The 21,037-nt window shown below is 38.3% G+C and overlaps 1 protein-coding gene across 16 annotated transcripts in view; it reads right to left on the bottom strand.

Annotated features, from left to right (window-relative positions):
- The window catches only part of TRPM3 (transient receptor potential cation channel, subfamily M, member 3), a 790,873-nt gene that overhangs the window by 182,738 nt on the left and 587,098 nt on the right, over positions 1 to 21,037 (bottom strand). For all 16 annotated transcript variants that reach the window (XM_006894402.1, XM_006894401.1, XM_006894387.1 and 13 more), the window contains one exon: positions 10,954 to 11,026. In XM_006894402.1, coding sequence (XP_006894464.1) covers positions 10,954 to 11,026 — 73 coding nt within the window. The remainder of the gene's footprint in view (positions 1 to 10,953; positions 11,027 to 21,037) is intronic.

Below are 21,037 nucleotides of genomic sequence, written 5' to 3'. Positions count from 1 at the left end.
CAAGTGCATTTGGGTAGACTGTCCTGTGATAAAAGGACACAAGTAATTACATGTGGTTTTAGGCAGAAACAGGCTTGATAGAAATACTTTTGTAAATCACTTATATGGTAAATTTTATCTGATAAGTCTGTTCCGTAATTGAAATAGTCAATTTCCTCTCTGCCTCATTTTGTGCCTATAAGAAATGAAATATGTCAGGTGTTTTGAATAGGTTTCTTTTAGACATAATTTCACATATTTATTTTTGTATAAAAATAAGTAAGTTAAGTTTGCATCTGTTAAAAACAAGGAAGATATCAATGTTAATAGGTCTATTTTTGGATGCAGGGGTATCAAGCAGTAACAGGTTAAGAAAATAACATCAAAGCGAAAGGAAGCTTGCATCTGCTGTATGAAACTGTCTACTCCTGGGAAGACAGGCAGCAAAGACCAAAGACACACTTTTGAAAAACAATTTCAAAGAAAGACCAAAGTACATTGCCATAAAACTAATTTACAAATCATCTAGAATTACATAATGTAGCTTTCAGTAAACACGCTAGGAAAAGTGAGTTTTTTGTAGGATCTGATTGTTGCAAACAGTTACAGGGCATAAGCTACTGCAATGTATATACCAGGGCTTTTTCCTTTCTAGTTAGGTACCAAAAAATAAATGAGGTAGATAGCAAGATGAATAGCTCATTTTTGTTAGTATTAGCTTGTATCTCAGAATTTTCTAATTATCTGAGTAGAGGATCATGCATTCAGACGTAGTTCTAAAACTTTAAAATGCATTTTAATTTTGAAAAGTTCACTTGTATTTCCCATTTAGTTTTTCCCCCCTGTACAATTGTAAAGAAATATAGGTCAGATACAGTCCTCTTATACTTTGCCTTGTATTATCCAAAGTGCTTCCCCCTCTCCCCCCCAACTCGGATAGATCATATTGGCATTTAAAATGTTTTTCTCTACTTTTTGAATGAATTTACAAACATATATCTTAAAAAGTTGCCTTCTGACTAAGTATCTGTAAGAAATGAATTAGCTGATTTAGTGTTGTTGTTGCTTGTGTCATTGTGTTGGAATCAACTCAATGCTGACCCTCCCGCAGGTTTCAGAGGCTGTTAAGCATGGGAGATTGCCCATAGCTGAGGAATAGAAACTGAAAAGGAAAAGAAAAGGATTGAAAATCACCTCATCATATCAGAAGTTATTGTTTAAGTCCAAAATAAATTATTTCCTACAAATGTCTTCATTTAGTTATGGATATTAATTATGCCTTTTTGGGCTCCTCAGTAGTATTTCTCAGCATTTCTTACATCAATGTTGATAAGTTTTGATAAGTTGTTATGTATAATTATGTGACTTAGGCAAGGAGCTTTGGTGGCCTCAGGGTTAAGGAGTTGTGCTGCCAACACAAAAGCAGGTTATTTGAATCCTCCAGCTGCTTCATGGGAGACATAGAAGCAATTTCCTCCCGTGTAATTTGTAGCCTCTGGAGGGTCCATAACAACATGTGGTTTACATAGTCTTTATGCATCTAGGAGCTCTGGTGGCCCAGTTTCTAGGAAGTTGCACTGAAAAACTAAAGGTCCCGCTTCTCTGGAAGTTGGAGTATAGCAGTTGTTCCAAGGGAGAAAGAAAGATGAACACATACTTGAAGACCTGCTGGAGGCTCAGCCAGGAGTTGGAGGCTCAGCCGGGAGTTGGTTTCGGCTCGGTGCCAGTGAGTGGAGTTTTTGTACAGAGTCTCTTGTTCCTTCTTAAATAAGTAAGCAATCCAGTCTGGAGGCTCATGTGTGAAGCAGTTGGATTCTGGAGGGTAGGCTCTCTTGTTTTAGTTAAAAGTCAGTGTAAATGGTTTGATCAAATTTTTATTATGTTCACAATCGTGTATGAGCTGATTTGTCACCTGGATTTACTGGATTTAGTTAGCAATCAGCTGTGGGTTAGAAGGATCTTGTTGAAGGACCTGGGGGGTGGGGGGGACTTTGTATTTAAAAGTTGGTTGGGCCCTAAGTCTCCAGTTGGAGGCTCATGTGTGAAGGAGTTGGATTCTGGAGGGTAGGCTCTCTTAATTTAGTTGAAAGTTGGGTGGAAACTGTTTGGTCAGTTTTTAAAATTTTGTTCAAAATTGTCTGTGATTGGTTGCCTGGATTTACTGGAGTTAGCCAACAATCAATCAGCTGTGGGCTGGAAGCCTCTTGTTTAAATCAGGACCTGGTGGGCTCATCTTTGTATTTAAAAGTCAGTTGTATTAGGGTTAATTGGTGTTAATTGTGTTTGGGAAGAACATTTTTCTAAGCAGAGAGCACTGGTCTGCCAGTTTGCTGTACTGAGGTAATTTGGGGTTGCTGTGATACTAAACGCTGTACCACTGGTGTGTCAAATGCCATTATGGTTACCCATGGTAGACAGTGTTTGGTGGAGCTCCCAGATTAAGACAGGCTTGGAAGCAGGATTGGCATCCATTTCCTAAATACCATACCATTGGAAACTCTATGAACATTAGAGAAAAGACGATAGTTATAGAACAGGGTTCAGATCTTTTGTTCATAGGGTCGCTATTAGTCATACTTGAGTCAATGATACTTAACAACAACAACACAATAAGTAAGCAATAAATACTAAACTTTCCCCATGTCTCAGGTGAACATCTTTCCTAATGAAGACTGAACAACAACAACAACAAAATTCTCATGCATGGAAGACTGATATTCACATATTAAATTTTAGTGTATGCATATGATTGGAAAAGTCCACATGGATATACTTTGTCTTTATAATTAATCTAAAGTCTATGAGAAAATGGTGAGACATTTTATCCATAGAAAATGTGGAGAGACTACTTAGTACTCTGAGCCATGGAAGTCTGTGAGTAGACACTCTCAATTTCCTCAGCCTAGAGCCAGAGGAGTGCAGACAAAGTGGGGAGACTGACAGAGGAGGCTGATAAGCACTAGAAGTTTTTGAAGGCAGTCATCTGGGGTTCCCTTCAGGGCAACCCATCTCGAGTTGCTGTGATTTAGGCAGGGTCTGGTTGAGAAGGGGAGGTGAACAGAGGGTATTGGTGACCTCCCAAGATTAATGCGTGTGCTCCTTTATACCTCTCAGTCCTGAATTTGAAAAGTATTAATGACATTAGATTTGTGTTGAGTAGGAGAGTTGGATTTATCAAATAAAATTACAGGACTGCCAGCTATATTGGAATTTTAGAAAATAATGAATGATTTTTCTATATAAGTATGTTAGCCTGGTGGCCTAGTAGCAAAAAGCTGTCCTGCTGTCCTGAAAGCACATGGTTCGAGGCCACCAGCTAGCTGTTCCATGGCAGAAGGATGGGCAATCTCTTCCTGTGCGATTAACTGCCTCTGAAAACCCACTGGAGGGTCAGCTATGTGGATCGGTTCCCACTGCATGGTACACAACAACAAAAACAACCATGACTACTTAGGGCATATTTATGCTGACAAATTATTTATATGGGCTATTAGGTGTCTACTTTTGTGAAGAAGTGATGAGAGAATGGTGTTTCAGTGATGTAGTGTCCTATGTTGACGTAAGGAGCTTGGAGAGTAGTCGATGTCCCATTTGTCTTTTGCATTAATGGAAACATTCTCAAGAACATTGGCCTGAAGTTAGAGAATTTAGTTCCTTTTATTTGTCCCCTTTTCCTTATCATATACCTCACATCTTTTTCTCTCTTTCACACACATATACATGCACACGCAGAGATGAAATGTAAAATATGGGATTCCTAGGGAACTTTCCAGATAAAACAACTCAGTGAGACAGTGGGTTAGACCTGGATCAACAGCAGTGGATTCAGTTGGCTTTGAAAATTCAAAGTTCATTTGGCCTCTTGAAGATTGTCTGACAAGTCTATTTGTCTCTGAGCCATTTCCTTGAGCTCTGTGCGCGCGTGCGCGCGTGTGTGTGAGTGACTGACGACAGTGATAATAGAGGAGTGCAAATTAAATTTGCTAACGTCAGACCACTACTCTGGAAGTTGTTACAGTAAGATAAAGGACAAATGTGACATTAACCATTCTCATAGGTATTCTACATCACTGAAACAGCATTATCTCTCTCTTCAGAGACCCAGACACCTAATAATAAACCCATATAATAGTAACAATTTCTTTTAATATAAACAGAGCTTGATGAAAATAAATGCCAGTGGGATCAGAAATGGGCAGCAGCAAAGGAAACATATTCCCCCATAGACACATGGTGTCCTATTTTATTTTTTGGGTGTGACTAGGTAGAGGGTTTATATTTATGTGCAAGTGGTTAGCTTTACTCTCTTTTTTCTAGCTCTTGGTTTTCTAAGAGGATGAGGAAAATTAAAAGTGAACTGTATAAATATTTCTTGTGTATTAGATATTAAAATTAAATATAATCATAAAGGTAAGTGTTAAACCAGGCTTAATGTCCCAATCATGTATTTTTATTTTAAAACACAAAAAGAATAAGTCAACAAAACAAATATTTGGAACCAACAGTCTCTGAAGTAGTCAGCACAGACCTAACTTTGATGCCCTTCACAAATCAGCTGGGTCAGCATCAAAGAGCATTTTAGAACCTTTACAAAGTCAAGATGACACACCATAATCTTTTTAATATCATACATTTCCATTAGCACCAACTACTGCATAAATTGTGTTCATTACAGCAATTAGAAATGTTAATTTCTTAGAGCAATCACAATTTCCTTTAAGCTGCTCTGGCAGTGTTTTTTAAACTGCAGGTTATGACCCATTCATTATGAAATCAATTTAGCAGGATAAAATCAGTAAAAAGACAGAATAGAGTACAATCCACAATCATTGTACAGACTCAAATACTCAAACTCACTGCCATTGAGTTAGTATCTGCTCATAGCAAGCCTCCATTGGGTTTCTGAGTTCTCAACCTTAAATCGGAGAAGACTGTTCATTTTTATTCCTCAGAGTAGCTGGTGGATTTGAAACACTGCAGTGAAACACCCTCCAGACAATGCCATCAGATGTTATTATAGATGTTATTGTTGTGGTGGAGAACCATAGAGTCAGAACTGACTCATAGCTGACTATCCAGTGGGTTTTCAGAGGCCGTGTACACAATGTTAAATATTTTCATCATACTTTAATTTTAATAACTTTAAAGTATTACATATGTAATAGTTGGTTATAACATAGAGTATATTTCTTACTGTGATCATGCTTAAAAAAGTTAAATTACAACAATCTTATGGTTGTTGTTGCTGTTATGTGCCGTCGAGTTGCCTGAAACTCACAGCGACCCTATGTACAATAGCCCTAAACCCTACTCTATCCTGTGCCATTCTCACTGTCTCCAACACACCTACCCCAATTTCCCTAGTCACTGAATCAATCCACCTCATAGAGGGTCTTCCTCTCTTGTACTGTCCCTCCACCCTCTCAAGCATGACATCCTTCTCCAAGGTTTGGTCCCTCCTTACAACACATCCAAAATATGCTAGACGAAACTTCAGAACCTTGCTTCCAAAGAGCAACCTTGTTTAAACCTCTCTAGGGTGAACCTGTTAATTTTCTTAGCAGTCCATGCTATATTCAATACTCTTTTCCAGCACCACAGCTCAAAGGCATAAATTATCCTATGATCCCTAGTCATTGTCCAGCTCTCTGATGCATAGCAAGTGATTGCAAAACCATCGCCTGTATCAGGCGCTCCTTAACCTCCAGACTGACATCATTGCTCTTCAGTAGTTTGGAGAGGTTCCTAACAGCAGACTTTCCCATTGAAATACATCTTTTCATTTCCTGGCTACTGGTGCCAAGAGTGTTGATTGTGGAGCCAAGCAAACTAAAATTGTTAACAATCTCAATCTCTTCACCATCTATCATGATTCTGCCAATTGGCCCAGTGGTGAGAATTTTTGTTTCCTTGATACTGAGCCTCAATCCATATTGAAGGCCGTAGTCCTTGGCCTTCTGCAGCAAGCGCTTCAGGTCCTCCTCAGTTTTAGCAAGCAGGTTTGTGCCATCTGCATAACGCAGATTGTTGATGAATCTTCCTTCAATCCTGATGCCACATTTCTTCTCATACAGCCCAGCCTCCCAAATAATTTGTTCTGCATCTAAATTGAAAAGGTATGGAGATAGGACACATCCCTGGAGTACACCTTTCCCAATTTTGAGCCATGCAGTGCTTCCTTGCTCTGTTCTGACAACTGCCTCCAAGTACAGGTTTTGCATTAGCACCATCAAGTGTTCTGGGATCCCCATAGTTTGTTGTGATCTACATAGTCAAATGCCTTTGTCAATGAAACACAGATAGACATTCTTCAGGTATTCCCTGCTTTCAGCTAAGATCCATCTAACATTAGCTACAATATCCCTAGTACCACGATCCCCTCTAAACCCAGCCTGCACTTCTGGTAGTTCTCTGTTGATGTGCTGTTCCAGTCATTTTTGGATAACCTTCCGCAGAATTTTGCTTGCATTTGATTTTAATGATATTGTTTGATAATCCAACACTCTGTTGGATCATCTTTCTTTTGGATTGGAATTGGCCAAGTGGTTATCCTCCAGATTTCTTGATACAACTTGGTGAGCACCTCTAGGGCAGCATCTGTTAGTTGAAATATGTCAGTTGGTATATCATCAATATCTGGGGCCTTATTTTTCGCCAATTATTTCAAAGCAGCTTGAACTTCTTCCTTCATCACCATAGGCTCTTGCTCATATGTTGTTTCATGAAATTCTACAATGACTCTGTATACTCTTTCCATCTTTTTTAACACTTCCTGGATCATTTAATATTCTGCCCAAAGCATCCTTACGGATAGCAACTTGAGGTTTGAGTTTGTTCTTCAGTTTCTTGAGCTTAAGAAATGCTGAGCGAGTTTGTCCCTTTTGATTTTCTGACTCCAGCTCCTTGTACATTTCATTGTAATATTTTACCTTGTATTCCCGCACTGCCTTTTGAAATCTTCTTTTCAGCTCTTTAATATCTTTATTTGTTCTCTCTGCTTTGGTTTCTCAGTGCTCCAGTGCAATATTCAGAATCTCTTCTGACAGCCATTTTGGTCTTATCTTCCTCCTCTGTCTTTGTAATAACATTTTGCACTCTTCCCGAATGATATTTTTGAAAACATCCCACAACTCATCTGGTCTTCGCTCATTGGTGTTCAAGGCCTCAAACCTGTTCCTGAGATGGTTTTGACTCCTTGGGATAGACCCAAAGTCATATTTTGGTTCCCGTGGATTTGATTTAATTTTCCTTAGCTTCAGCTTAAACGTGCATATGAGTAGTTGGTGGTCTGTTCCACAATCAGCACCTGGCCTAGTTTTCACAGCTGATATTGAGCTTCTCCAGAGGTTCTTGCCACAGATATAATCAGTCTGATTCCTATGCACACCATCAGGTGAAATCCACGTGTATAACCTGTATTTATGTTTCTTATAAAATGTATTTGAAATAAATAAATCATTGAGTGTGCAAAATTCAATCATTCTATCTCCAGCTTCATTTCTGTCACCAAGTCCATGTTTTCTGACTACTGATATTTCTCTGTTCCCAACTTTTTTCATTCTAGTCACCCACTCTTATTAGTGCATCTTGATTGCGTGTTCAATCGACCTCTGACTGCCAAAGTTGGTAGAAATCTTCTATTTCCTCTTCTTTGGCTCTCGTTGTTGGTGTATATATCTGAATGATAATGGTATTCACTGGGCTTCCTTGTATGCGTATGGACTTTATCCTGTCACAATATTGTATTTCAAGACACATCTAGAAATGACTTTTTAAACTATGAAAACCACCTCATTTTTCCTCATCTTTTTATCTCCAGCATAATAGATCATATGATCGTCTGACTCAAAATACCCCATGCCAGTCCATCTCACCTTGCCAATCCTTAGTATGTCGATATTTATGCGTTCCATTTCATCCTTAACAATACATAATTTCCCTACATTCATAGTTCTCCACATTCCATGTTCCAATCACTAGTGTCTGCTTACAACTATTCCTCTTCCTTTGTATTTCCATACTTGAAAAAATTCTAAGGCTGATCCAGAAGTAAAACTCAATTTTACAGTATACAGGTGGGCAATGGAAGAAGAAACCATTTTCAATTGCAGATATTATGAAAACCAACATGTTTTCACCAGCAATTGGGTCACTTCCCGACTTGCTATAAGATCATGTCAATTTCAAGATCATAAATGCAGTGTTTCATTTCTTTTTGTCAGCGGGCTAGAGCTATCTCGGTGGTGTTTACAAGACTGTCTTTACTTACTGGTTGGCTCATCATGTGCATGTTACTGAACTGATCTGTGGCTCAATTTTCTCATCTCCTAGATAGGGAATGGAGATTTTAATATACCATTTCATTGGATTTAAATAGTTGTTGTTGTTGTTGTGTGCTATTGAGTTGGAACCTACTAGTAGCTGACCTTTCAGTTGGTTTTCCGAGGCAGTTAATTGCATGGGAGGAGATGACCCATCTTTCTCCCACGGAGAAGCTGGTCAATTCAATCTACATGCCTTTGAGTTGGTAGTACAGTTCCTTCCCACTAGGCCACCAGAGCTCCTCTTAACTATTAGATGGATGCATACACAGATTCCACTTGACAAGTGTTTGACACTTAGAGGCCTTTGATAAATGTTAGGTGTCATCATTATTGCTTTTCTTTATAAGAGATAGCAAATATCATGGATAGTTAACTCACCTCAAGATTTTATTTTTGTCTTTGACAAGGAGAATCAAAATATGAGTTGTGGTTCAGTGCATGCATGGTCCCTTGACTTTTCTTTGTAGTATGTGTTTTAGCAAAGATAAGGGAGCCATATCTAAAATGTATAGAACACTTGAGCAATTAATAAGAAAAAGACAACTGAATCACAAAATGTCCACAGGACATGAATAGACATTTCATCAAAGAAGAAATTGAGATGGCCAACACACAAAGACATGTTCAAAATCTCTAGCCATCTGAGAGATGCAAATCAAAACATTTATGAGATATCACCTTACTCCAGCAACAATAGCAAAGTTCAACAGGATAGCAAACAACAAATAGTGAGGATGTGAAGAGATTTAAACTCTCATTCACTGATAGTAAAAATGTAAAATGGTACAACCATTATTAAAGGCAGTTTGTACTTTCTAAAAAAGTTGGAACTAGAAATACCATTTGAGACAGCTATCATACTATTGGGAAAATAGTGTAAAGATACCAGAGCAGTTATGCAAACAGATGTATGTACATCCATGTTTATTGCTGTGTTATTCACAATAGGGAAGAGATAGAAACAATCTAAATGCCCATCAGCAAAGGAATGGACAGAAAAACTGCAGTATATCCATACAATGGAATATTACACAGTAATGGAAAATAATGAACTTGCAAAACACTACACAAGTGGGTAAGTCTAGAAGACACTCTGCTTAATGAAATCTCTCAGTCACAAAAAGACAACTATTGCACTGGGCTACTGTTATAAAAATAGATGAACGTAGAGGAGCGAGACAAGAAAGGAATGGATAGATAATGAACACTACACTGGTATAGGAGAAGGAAACGACTATCTGAAAGGAATAGATGAATTACACATTATATGTATGACAATTACAAATCTGGAACAAGATAAGCATTACAAAGTGATTTGGGGAAGGATGGAGAAGGGGGAGGGGGAGAATGTGTATCAATGAATGAATTAAAATCTATCCTTTGAGTCTTCATTAAAATAATAATAAAATATAAAATGGGCAAAACTACTTCCAAGAACCTCTTTAAAGTATCAAAGTGCACAGTTATCACTATGGGTACTGAGGTGCACCCACATCTGATGGTACTTTTAACTGCTCAAATGCATGTAAAAGTTGGAAGACGAATGAGGAAGAGTGAACATTTGATAGTTTTGAATTGTGGTGTTGACAAAGAATATTAAGCAGACTGTCAAAAGATCAAACATAGTGGTTTTGGAATAAGTACAGCCAGAATGCTCCTTAGAAGGAAGAATGGTGAATCTTTTTATCTCACATATTTTGGGCAGGTTGGTTATTAGGAGGGACTGATCACAGAAACAAAACATCATGCTTGGAAAATAAAATGTCGCTATTCAAAAAGAATATACTCAATGAGATATGTTCATACAGTAGTTGCAATAATGGACTTAAACATAGCAGAGCTTATGAGAACAGTATTTCATTCTTTTGCCGACGAGGCCATTATGAATCAGAGCCACCATGATGATACCTAACAAGATAAATAACAAGAAAAGATACTAACAAGAAAATTAAATTCAAGACTATTTAAACAGTTTTGCAACACTTCCATGGACAATATACTCAGAAATATATCACAGCATGACCTTTGGTTTCCTTTGGCTTACAATTTAATTTTCACTTTTATAGACATTACTGTAAGGATTTAGAATCATCAATAGGTGTGTATTATTTTAAATTTGAAAGATGAAAGATTTCTAGAAGCAAATATCCAAAAAGTCTAGAAGGATTATGAGGAATCCTGGAATAAGTAAGGAGCTCTGGTGTCTCAGTGATAAGGAGCTGCACTGTCAACCTGAAGGCATGTGTTCAAATCCCTAGTGGCTCCATGGAAGCAAGATGGGCAATCTCTTCCTCTTCAATTTACTTCCTCTGAAAATCCATTGGAGGTTCAGGTATGCATCAGGTTTTGACTTGATGGCACACAACAACAACAACATCAAATAATTATAATCTTGAGAATAGAAATAAATCAATAGTAATTATATACATGAATGAAACATAATGTGTAAGAATGATTGTATGCAAACCAATAAAATATGCTAAAAGAGACAATATAGTAGATAAAATAGATTGTGTAGGAAATAGAATTATGTTATTGATGATTGAATGTTACATGGTACTGAGATTATGTCCACTTTCAGGAGATACAAGGTTTTGAAATAATCCATTAAAACTAGTTTTGCAATCTCCGGACGCACAGATTCTTTTACCTTTGAGTAAAGCTGTCAGGATAGCTAAATCAATATCTTGATGTCCTTCTGATCCCATCCGAAATACTGTGATCTGCAATTTGAGACAAAGTGGTCATTAGTAATGCATTTTTCCTCAAGAGAAATGAAATCAATGAGACCATATCTACACACAGATACATTCTGCCTTTACAAGGCACGCACATGCAGGAAACCTAACCAAAGCTCTCTTCTTCGGTAATCATCGAGGTCATGCATTATGAAAGAAACTACCTTTCATAATTGTATTGGGTATCGTTCTTATTGATCAAATGCATAGACCAAAGAAAGTGTCCTGTTTCATTCAGTTTTAAAATTATGAATTCTAGGATTTACAAAATTCTATAAATCTTAACATAAACTGAATTGAGAAATAATTATTTTAAAAAATTGGTTGTTGTTGTTGTTGTTATGTGCGGTCGAGTCGTTTGCGACTCATAGTGACCCTATGTACAACAACCCTAAACCCTGCTCTGTCCTGTGCCAATCGCATTGCCTCTGACACACCCATCCCGATTACCCCAGTCACTGAATCAATCCACTTGATAGAGGGTCTTCCCCTCCTGCGCTGTCCCTCTACCCTACCAAGCATGATGTCCTTCTCCAAGGACCTGTCTCTCCTTACAACATGTCCAAAGTATGTCAGACGAAACCCCAGAGTCCTTGCCTTCAAGGAGTAGCCTGGTTTAACCCTCTCTAGGATGAATCTGTTTGTTTTCTTGGCAGTCCATGGTACATTCAATACTCTTCTCCAGCACCACAGCTCAAAGGTGTCAATTCTCCTTCTATCCTCCCTAGTCATTGTCCAACTCTCTGATGCATAACAAGTAATTGCAAAAACCATGGCCTCTATCAGGCGGACCTTAGTCTCCAAAAAGACACCGTTGCTCTTGAGTACTTTAGAGAGGTCCCTAACAGCAGACTTTCCCATCGCAATACGTTTTTTTATTTCCTGGCTGCTGGTGCCAAGAGTGTTGACCGTGGAGCCGAGCAAACTGAAGCTGTGAACAATCTCAATCTCTTCACCATCCATCCTCATGCTACCGATTGGTCCAGTGGTGAGAATCTTTGTCTTCTTGACATTGACCCTCAATCCATACTGAAGGCTGCAGTCCTTGACCCTCTGATTAATCATGGGGTTGTACAATTTGATTAGTTGGGGGTGAGGGAAATGGAAAGATTTTGTTCTTGAAAACAGCATATTCGAATTTTGTAAATAAACTAGTAGAAAGATTAAAAAAAATTTTAAAAACCCACACAACTGGTCAGTACGCTCTTAACTTTGTGTGTGTGTGCGTGTGTGCGTGTGTGTCTGTGTGTGTGCACACGTGTGTGCATGATGGTTCTTGTGTGCTTGTTTAAGATCTCCCTGTGCTTGTGAGCACCATATAGCCACTTACTTTTCAGCCTTAGTTACCCAAGGGTTTCAAGATTCTTCCAGACCCTTCAGTCCTCTAATTACCCTTGAATCACCATTAGAATATTTTCACGGTATTCCCAGGTTGTATGATGCTATGCAAGACACTACATCCCATCTTTATTTTGATTATCCAAGGGTGAAATGATCTTTGGGGAAGAATAAAGGTAAGGAAAGTGGAGAGATGGCAGTGAACAATCACTCCATGTTGGTGATTTGACGAGTTGATAAGAGATAAGGAGGGAACTGGGACACTATTTCAAAAGATGGTGCTAATAATGGTAGACCTTGCTATCATAAGCAGATATTGGGAATAACATATATTTTTACAACAACAAAGACTTCCTCTCACACTTTTATAATTCCATGATGCTAAAAAAGAGGTCATGATAAATGGTATCTTACAAAGGTCATGAGAAATGTTCTCTCAAATGTACATACGAGCTTGTTTTGTGTTTCTTGGGGGAGATCTTAAACAAGCACACAAGAAACACCATGGCATCCATCTCACTGTTTAACAGGATGTTAGCTTTGTGCTCTAAGACGTGATACTTCTGACCAGGACGCCTAATGGTACAATGGTAAAGTGTTTAACTATTAACCAAGAGAACAGAAACTCAAACCCATCAACTCCACAGCAGAACAGACTTGGTGATGTGTTCCTGTAAATCTAAACCCATTGCCACCATGTTCACTCCAACTCACAGATACCCTGCAGAATGGCTCCACAGGGTTTTCAAAATGATAATCTTTACAGAGGGAACCCTGGTGGGCTAGTCGGCAGTGAGTCGTGCTGCTAACGGAAAGGCATCCCCCGCAGTTTGAACCCATCATCAGCTCTGTGAGAGAAATACGACCTCTTCTCTTGCTATTTACAGTCCATTGAAGGGTCAACTGTGAGTTGGTTCTGACTCGACAGCAATGAGTGGTCTTCTTTTAATTTTTTTAATCTTTGTAGAAGGAGATGGCCATATCAGTTACCAGCTGGGTGCTTAATCACTGCACAAGAAGGACCCCTACTATATAAAAGCTTCCAGCAATGTTGGACACCGTATAGAACAATTCTATTGTGTCACGTGGGGTTACTATGAGTTGGAATCACCTATACAGGAATGTACTTTATGGCATGCTCATTCGAGAGAGAAAGCTTCCATCTTCTATATATTGACGTGTGAAACTTAAAGCGAAGTGGCAGCAACCTTTGAAAATTTTGGACATAGATTTCAACTGAGAACTACAGTGCTAAATAGATACGAGATGAACAGTCAGAGGGCAAGTATAAGAAAACATACAACTCCTTAGGTAATAAGAAAGGGAAATTCTATCTTCATTCTAACAGTAGGATGTAGGTAGTTAAAAAAATATATCTCTGTCTCTGTATCTATATCTATATCATCTATCTCATGGTCAGTTTCCAGGCAAGAATGAGCTGGAAGATAATTTGTAACTAGTTTGCATACTAATTAACACATAAAGTCATTTATAATACAAAGGACAACTGAAGAAATCTTTTTGTCATTTTAATAAAGAATGGATAAGCAGAGTCATCATAGAAAAGTATAAAATTTGGTTTAAAACAAGAAAAACTACTAAAGTTAGGGATACATTAATTGATGGGAAACAACAATATGGCAAATAGGTAAATTGTCACTAAATAGATATATAAATTAATTTTATTGGCCTTTTTTGCCATATTATTTTTACTACCTGAATGCAAAGAGAAAGAAGAGCAAGAAGGGAAAATCTGTCTTCTTAGTTCTGAAGACTAATCAAGCCAAAAAATTAAAAATACAGTAAAGCCTGGGAAAGCAGGAATCCGAAGGTCAGAGACGGAGAATTAAACTATCTTGTGCCAAAGGGGAAAGTGGTCAGGTTGCATCTTGTCAAAAGTGGAAAACTTGTGAGAACTGGCAAAACAAGGTGGTCCTCGGGAATTCCGGCTCTCACAGCTGCATTCACTGTAATACTATACTAGTAAATTAATGAAGACTGGAACACAGGAACATTCCTTGAATATATTAGCACTTGGCTGAACAAAGATGAGTCAGGGGGAGTGAAGACTGATGATACTAGACAATTTTGCTTTCCATGTTGAAAACCTGAATTGGTTTCCTACTTCAAAGAATAAAAAGTTCCAAGTTAAAAATATGAAATTGCATAACAAAATTATAAATAAATCAAGAACAATATAGGTAAATAGTTCATAAATAATATGTATCATAAATAATGTATCATAAAGATCATAATTACATAGGTAAAGATGTAATAGAAAATATATAAAGATCATATATGTTCACAGTATTATTCTTTGTGGGGGTTTTGAAATTTTCATTTTTCATAGAGCTATCTTGTGTTATATACTTTGATTGGCATACTGGTTACTAAACCAAATTATGTCCACTTACAGAAAATCATACTTTAATAAGACTAATTTTGTCTGCATACTTCTTATCCTTTAAATATCAATTCTAAAACTTTTGTAGCCAGGCAGGATGATATTTGTTTTCAAATACACTATCATTCACTCTTTGTAATGTCATGTAAGTGCATAAAATTAACATACTCATTTTTAATTCATTACTACCAAATTGAAACTGAATCATAGCTGAACCTCTAGCAGGTTTTCAGAGGCTGTAAATCACACAGGACAAGATTGTCCGTTTTTCTCCAGCAGAGTATTTGGTGGATTAGAGCCACTTACTGTTGGGCTGGCAGCACATCTCTCTACCATATGAGTATATGTTAATAAATGAACATTGTTGTTGTTGTTAAAGAAACATTATATGGTGCTTATTTGGATATGGACATGCAGATGAAACAAATACATAGAAATTACTAAGGCTAAGCTATCCAGGTCCACAATGGTTAAAAACAATAAGGGATTCCATCACCCTCCCCCACCCCTAAGTTTGAAGGAAGTTACTTAAGGAGCCAAAAAATTATTTGAATGCCTGCATTGAATTCCTGTTGCATCTGACTTCTTCATGCCTCAAGTTTCTATATTTATTTTGGTTGTTGTTGGTTTTTATGTACAAGTCACCTGCCACTCACAGTGACTTTATGTACAGTAACTCTGAACCCTTCTCTATCCTGAGCCAACCTTATTATCTCTGACACACCTACCCCATTACCCAAGTCACTGAGTCAATCCATGTCATTGCAAGTCTTCCTCTCCTGCACCGTCCCTCAACCCTTTTAATCATCATGTCCCTCTCCAAGGACTGGTCCCTCCTTGCAAGATGCCCAGCGTATGTCAGACGAAGCTTCAGAATCCTTGCCTCCAAGGAGCAGCCTGGTTTCATGATCTCCATGACAAACTTCTCTAGCACCACAGCTCAAAGGCATCAATTCTCCTTCTATCATCCCTAGTCATTGTCCAGCTCTCTGAAGCATAGCACATAATTCTGAAGACCATGGCCTTGCTCAGGTGCACCTTAGTCTCCAGAATGACATTGTTGCTTTTCAGTACTCTGGAGATGTCCTACTCTGGAGATGTCCCTGAGAGCAGCCTTTCCCAACGCAATTAATTTTTTTAAAATATGGTACCAAGAGTGTTGATTGTGGAGTTAAGCAAACTAAAGCTGTTAACAATTTCAATCTCTTTATCATCTATCATGATGCTGCCAATTGGCCCAGTGGTGAGAATCTTTGTTTCCTTGATGTTGAGTTTCAATTCATATTGAAGGCTGAAGTCCTTGATCTTCTGCAGTAAGTGCTTCAGGTTCTCCTTAGTTTCAGCAAGTAAGGTTGTGTCATCTGCATAATGCATGCTGTTGATGAATCTTCCTCCAATCCTGATGCCACACTCCTCCTCCTGATGAAGGAATTGGCAAAAAAGAAGACTCCAGGAATTGAAGGCATACCAACTGACGTATTTCAAGAAACAGATGCTGCCCTGAATGCACTCACCAAGTTGTGCCAGGTTACCTGGAGGACAACCACCTGGCCAACTGACTGAAGAGATCGATATTAGTTCCTATTTCAAAGAACAGTGTGACCCAAAAGAGTATAGAAATTATTAAACAATATAATTAATATCACATGCGAGGAAGATTCTGCTGAAAATTATAAAAAATACCTGGTACAGCAAACCAACAGAGAACTGTTAGATGTGCAGGCTGGGTTTAGAAGAGGTCACAGAACTAGAACTAGGGATATTATAGCTAATGTTAGATGGAACTTGGCTGAAACAGAGAGTACCAGAGGAATGTCTATGACTATGCAAAGGCATTTGACTGTGTGGATCATAACAAACTGTGGCTAACTATGAGAAGAAACACTTGATTGTGTTTATGCAAAACCTATACTTGGACCAGGAGGCAGTTGTCAGAACAGAGCAAGGAAACACTATGGTTTAAAATCAGGAAGGGTGTATTCAAGGGATGTGCCCCATCTCCATACTTTTTCAATCTATATATTTATTTATTTAGGAAGATGATAATATTGCCTGTATCCAATTGAGATGAATTGACACAGTGTCTGGGGTAGAAGGGGCAGGTGTGTTGGAGACAATGAGATTGACTCAGGATAGGACTATGTGCAACAGGTCATTATGAGTCATAGGTAACAAATTCCCAGTTATGTTGGAAGTAAATATAAGATATTGCTAACATATAATGTGAAGTTTTACCAGTATGATGGGAAGAGATAAAGAAGAAGAAAAAAAAGCATTGCCATGTTTAGATTGGTAGTGACTCTCCATTAGATTTTCAAGGCTATAACTCTGTGGGAGGAGACTACATCAGAATTGCCAATTCTTCAGCTAGGAGCCTGGTATGTTATACACTCTGATAGAGCTCAAGATGGGATAAACAGATACATGGAATCAGATGGTTCAATCATCAGTTGCCTTAGAAATCTTCCAGTTAACTTTCTAGAGACAAAGTAATTTGTCTAAGGTCAGTTAGAAGGATAGTTAATAGGCAGTTAATAGCTCCCAACTCATTGTCCTGTACTTTAAATGATGAGATAAAGTGCAGAACAGAACAAGTTTGTACATGTGAACTAGCCCCTGCCAAGGTTTTAGTTCATTTTCTTACAGCTGTTTTTGCTCTTAACAGCTGTCAGCAGCTGGAACCAGCCCTCACATGTGTGCATGCATAAAGGATGACTAACTTGTCCTGAAGTAAACTTTGTGCTGTATACGCGTGAAAAAGCCCCAGCCAATTATTTTAAGGATGACAATTTTTGAACATGGAACATCTGTTCTGCTGCGTATGTAACGGAAATTAAAGTGCATACTGATCCTCAAGACTTTAATGAACACACACAACTTCTCCTTTTGCAACCTCCTAAGAATGTGACACCCAGCTCATTGGAGAGTCAGATCCAAGGTTTTGGCCTCCTGACTCCTTACTTTTCAAACTACAATAAATTACTTTGTCTTTCTCAAAGGTCAGTGTGGTAAGTTTTTCGCTATTTCCATGGTGAGCTTTGGATGCAATTTCTGGACAGCTGCTCACGCATCTGGTTTGTGGGCTGCCTGACTCTTGTACCTCCTGTATCCTGAAGTCAGAGCCTTGGATGATTATTAGGTAGAGGGGGCAAATTAAAATGATTTCATTTGTGCTTGAGCTAAAAACTTCCACAGATAGCCAAGTAAGAGTCCTCTGTGCACACTGTGTTTGGCCCGTGAGCCACAGCTATGACCTCTGCTGAAGGCTGTCATGGTGGAGGTGAGCCCTGATTCCATGAACTTTGCAGAGAAATCTTCTACACAACTGAGGCATTCCCTAAACAGAATCTGAGTTCTGGAAGAGTAGCCCGAAATGGAAGGGAAAATTGAAGTTTACTGGGGAAGAATGAAAATCCCAGAGCACTTAATTTTGCTCATGAGTTTCGCAACTTATGTGTTTGGCAACAACCAAGAAGCTGTTGTCCAAACAGAACAAGGGAGCATGGATTTAAAATCAGGGAAGGTCTATCTCAGGGCTGTATCCTTTCTCCTTACTCAATCTGTATGCTGAGCAAGTCAGTCAAGAAGCTGGGCTATATGGAGAAGAATGTGGCAACAAGATTGGAATAATCAACAACGGGCTTTATGCAGATGACACAATCTTACTTGTAGAAAGTGACGACGACTTGAAGCTCTTACTGAAAAAGATAAAAGACAACAGCCTTCAATATGGGTTACATCTCAACATCAAGGGAAATGGGAAGGAACTGGTGTGAATAACAATGTATTTAAAGGTTTTAAATTAACTGACACACACACACACACCACACACACACACCCCCCCCTCCACACACCAAAAATCCTCACCACTGGACCAATAGGTAGCATCATAGATAGATGGAGAAAAGATTGAAATAATCAAGAATTTCACTTTACTTGGATGCACAATCAACAGACATGGTAAACTGCAGTCAAGAATTCAAAAGACATGTTGCTTTGGGGAAATCTGCTATCAAAAACCTCTCTAAAGCATGGATGCCAGTTTAAAGACAAAGATGTACCTAATTTAAGCCATCTTGTTTTCAATTGCTTCCTATGCATCCAAAAGTAAGACAAAGAAAAAGAAATAGATGGCAGAAGAAGAATGATGCCTTTGAAGAAGGCTGCTGGAAAAGAGTACTGAATATTCCATGGATAGCCAAAAACCAAATCGGTCTTGGAGACGGTATATCCAGAGTGCTCTTTAGGTGCAAGGATGGTGAAACTTTGTTTCCATCCTTTGGACTTGATCAGTACTCAAAACTGTAACATGTTTTGAAAGGTAGAGGGCTAGAGAAAGAAAGGAAGACTCTAAGCCAGATGGATTGACATAGTGACTGTAAGAATGATTTGGAGCATCTCAGAGACAGTGCAGATGCTGCAGGATAGGGCGAGGCACAGATGTGTTGTTCACAGAGTCGCTATAGCAGTTACAGTCACATTAATGGCACTTAACTACTGCAAAAGAGAAAAATTAATCCAAAAAGAGGAAAGTTATGACATTTTCAATGGCTTCACATGCATTTGAAAGTTGGACGATTAATAAGAAAGAATGAAAAAGAAATGATGCCTTTGAATGGTGGTGCTAGCTAAGACTTGGACTGACAAAGGAATAAACAAATACTTCGTGGAGGAAGTGCAAGCAGGGTATTCCTTGGAGGAAAGGATGGTGACTCTTCACCTCACAAAATTTGAGAATGTTGTTAGAAAGGGCCAATCCTTGGAAAAAGGCATCACGCTAGGAAAGGTAGAAGGTCAGTGAAAGAAAGGAAGACATCATCAGCTAAATGGATTGGCACAGTGACTACAATAGGCTCAGATTGTGAGGACCGCATAAGATAGAGCACGATTCCGAGCTATTGTTTATAGGTTTGCTATGAATCATAGGTAACTAGAGGGAAAGTAACAACAGAGAAAACAAGGGAGCTCTAGTTGTGTGGTCTGTAGAGAGAGTTATGCTACTAATCCAAAGGCTATGTGTCCCTGAAAGTTCAAATTCACTAGCAATATCTACCCCTGCAATTTATAGCCTCAGAAACCTGTTGGAGAATCAGCTCTGAGATGATTCTCACTTGACAACAATGAGTCTGATAGAGAAAACTTGAATAGGCTATTGGGTAACTTTTTTGTTTTGGTTTGTTTTAATTTCTACATGGACAATTAGGTTACCGTTTGACAATTTCTACAAGGAATGCTGGGACTGTTCAACATAAGGAAAAATTACTGTAATTAATCATATTAATAAAGCAAAGAACAAGAACCACATAACAGTATCAATTGATGCAGAAAGCCTTTGACAAAATCCAACATCTCTTCCTGATTAAAATACTCAGCAATATAGGAAATGAGGGGAATTTCCTCAACATATTGAGAAGTACATATGCAAATCCAAGAGCCAACATCAATCTCAAAGGATAGAGATTAAAGACATTACCCTTGTGAAAATGGACAAGGAAAGACTGATCACTACCACCCTCTCCTATTCAATATTTATTGGAAGTTCTAGCTAGGCCAATAAGGCAAAAGAAGGAAACAAGAAACATCCAAATTGGGTAAGAGGTAGTGAAACTCACTATATGCAGATGACATGATAGTGTACACAAGAAATCGCAAAGATCCAATTAAAAAACGTTAGACCTAATAGACAAACTTAGTAGAGTGCCAGGATATAAGATCAACACACAAAAATCAGATGGATTCCTCTATACCACCAAAGAAACCACAAAAAAGAAAACTAGAAAAGCAATACCATTTACTGTAGTCAGCCACAAGATGAAATACACAGGAACAAACCACTTATATGAGACTAGATGATATGGCACCAGAAGCTGAATCCTTGTATTGAGAAATACAAAGGAGGATAGACACTAGTGATCAGAACATGGAATGAAAGAAGTATGAAGGTAGGAAAATTAGACATTGTTATGGAAGGAATGGAACCCGTAAATATTCACATACTAGGCAGTGGCAAAGTGAGATGGATTGGCATGGGATATTTTGAATCAGACAATTATATGATCTACTATGCTGGAGATGAAAAGGTGAGAAAGAATTGGGTAGCATTTATAGTTAAAAGACCATTTCCAGATCCATCTTGGAATACAATATTGTGATAATGTCCATACATATACAAAGAAGACCTAGTAATACTACTATCATTCAAATCTATGCATCAAAAAACTGTTGTTGTTGTTATGTGCCATCGAGTCGTTTCC

The sequence above is a fragment of the Elephantulus edwardii genome, unplaced genomic scaffold, assembly GCF_000299155.1.
Source record: "Elephantulus edwardii isolate Elephantulus edwardi_28Jun2011 unplaced genomic scaffold, EleEdw1.0 scaffold00141, whole genome shotgun sequence".
NCBI lineage: Eukaryota > Metazoa > Chordata > Mammalia > Macroscelidea > Macroscelididae > Elephantulus > Elephantulus edwardii.
Note: the sequence above shows the minus strand (reverse complement) of the source record. Positions and strands in the feature narration are given on the sequence as shown.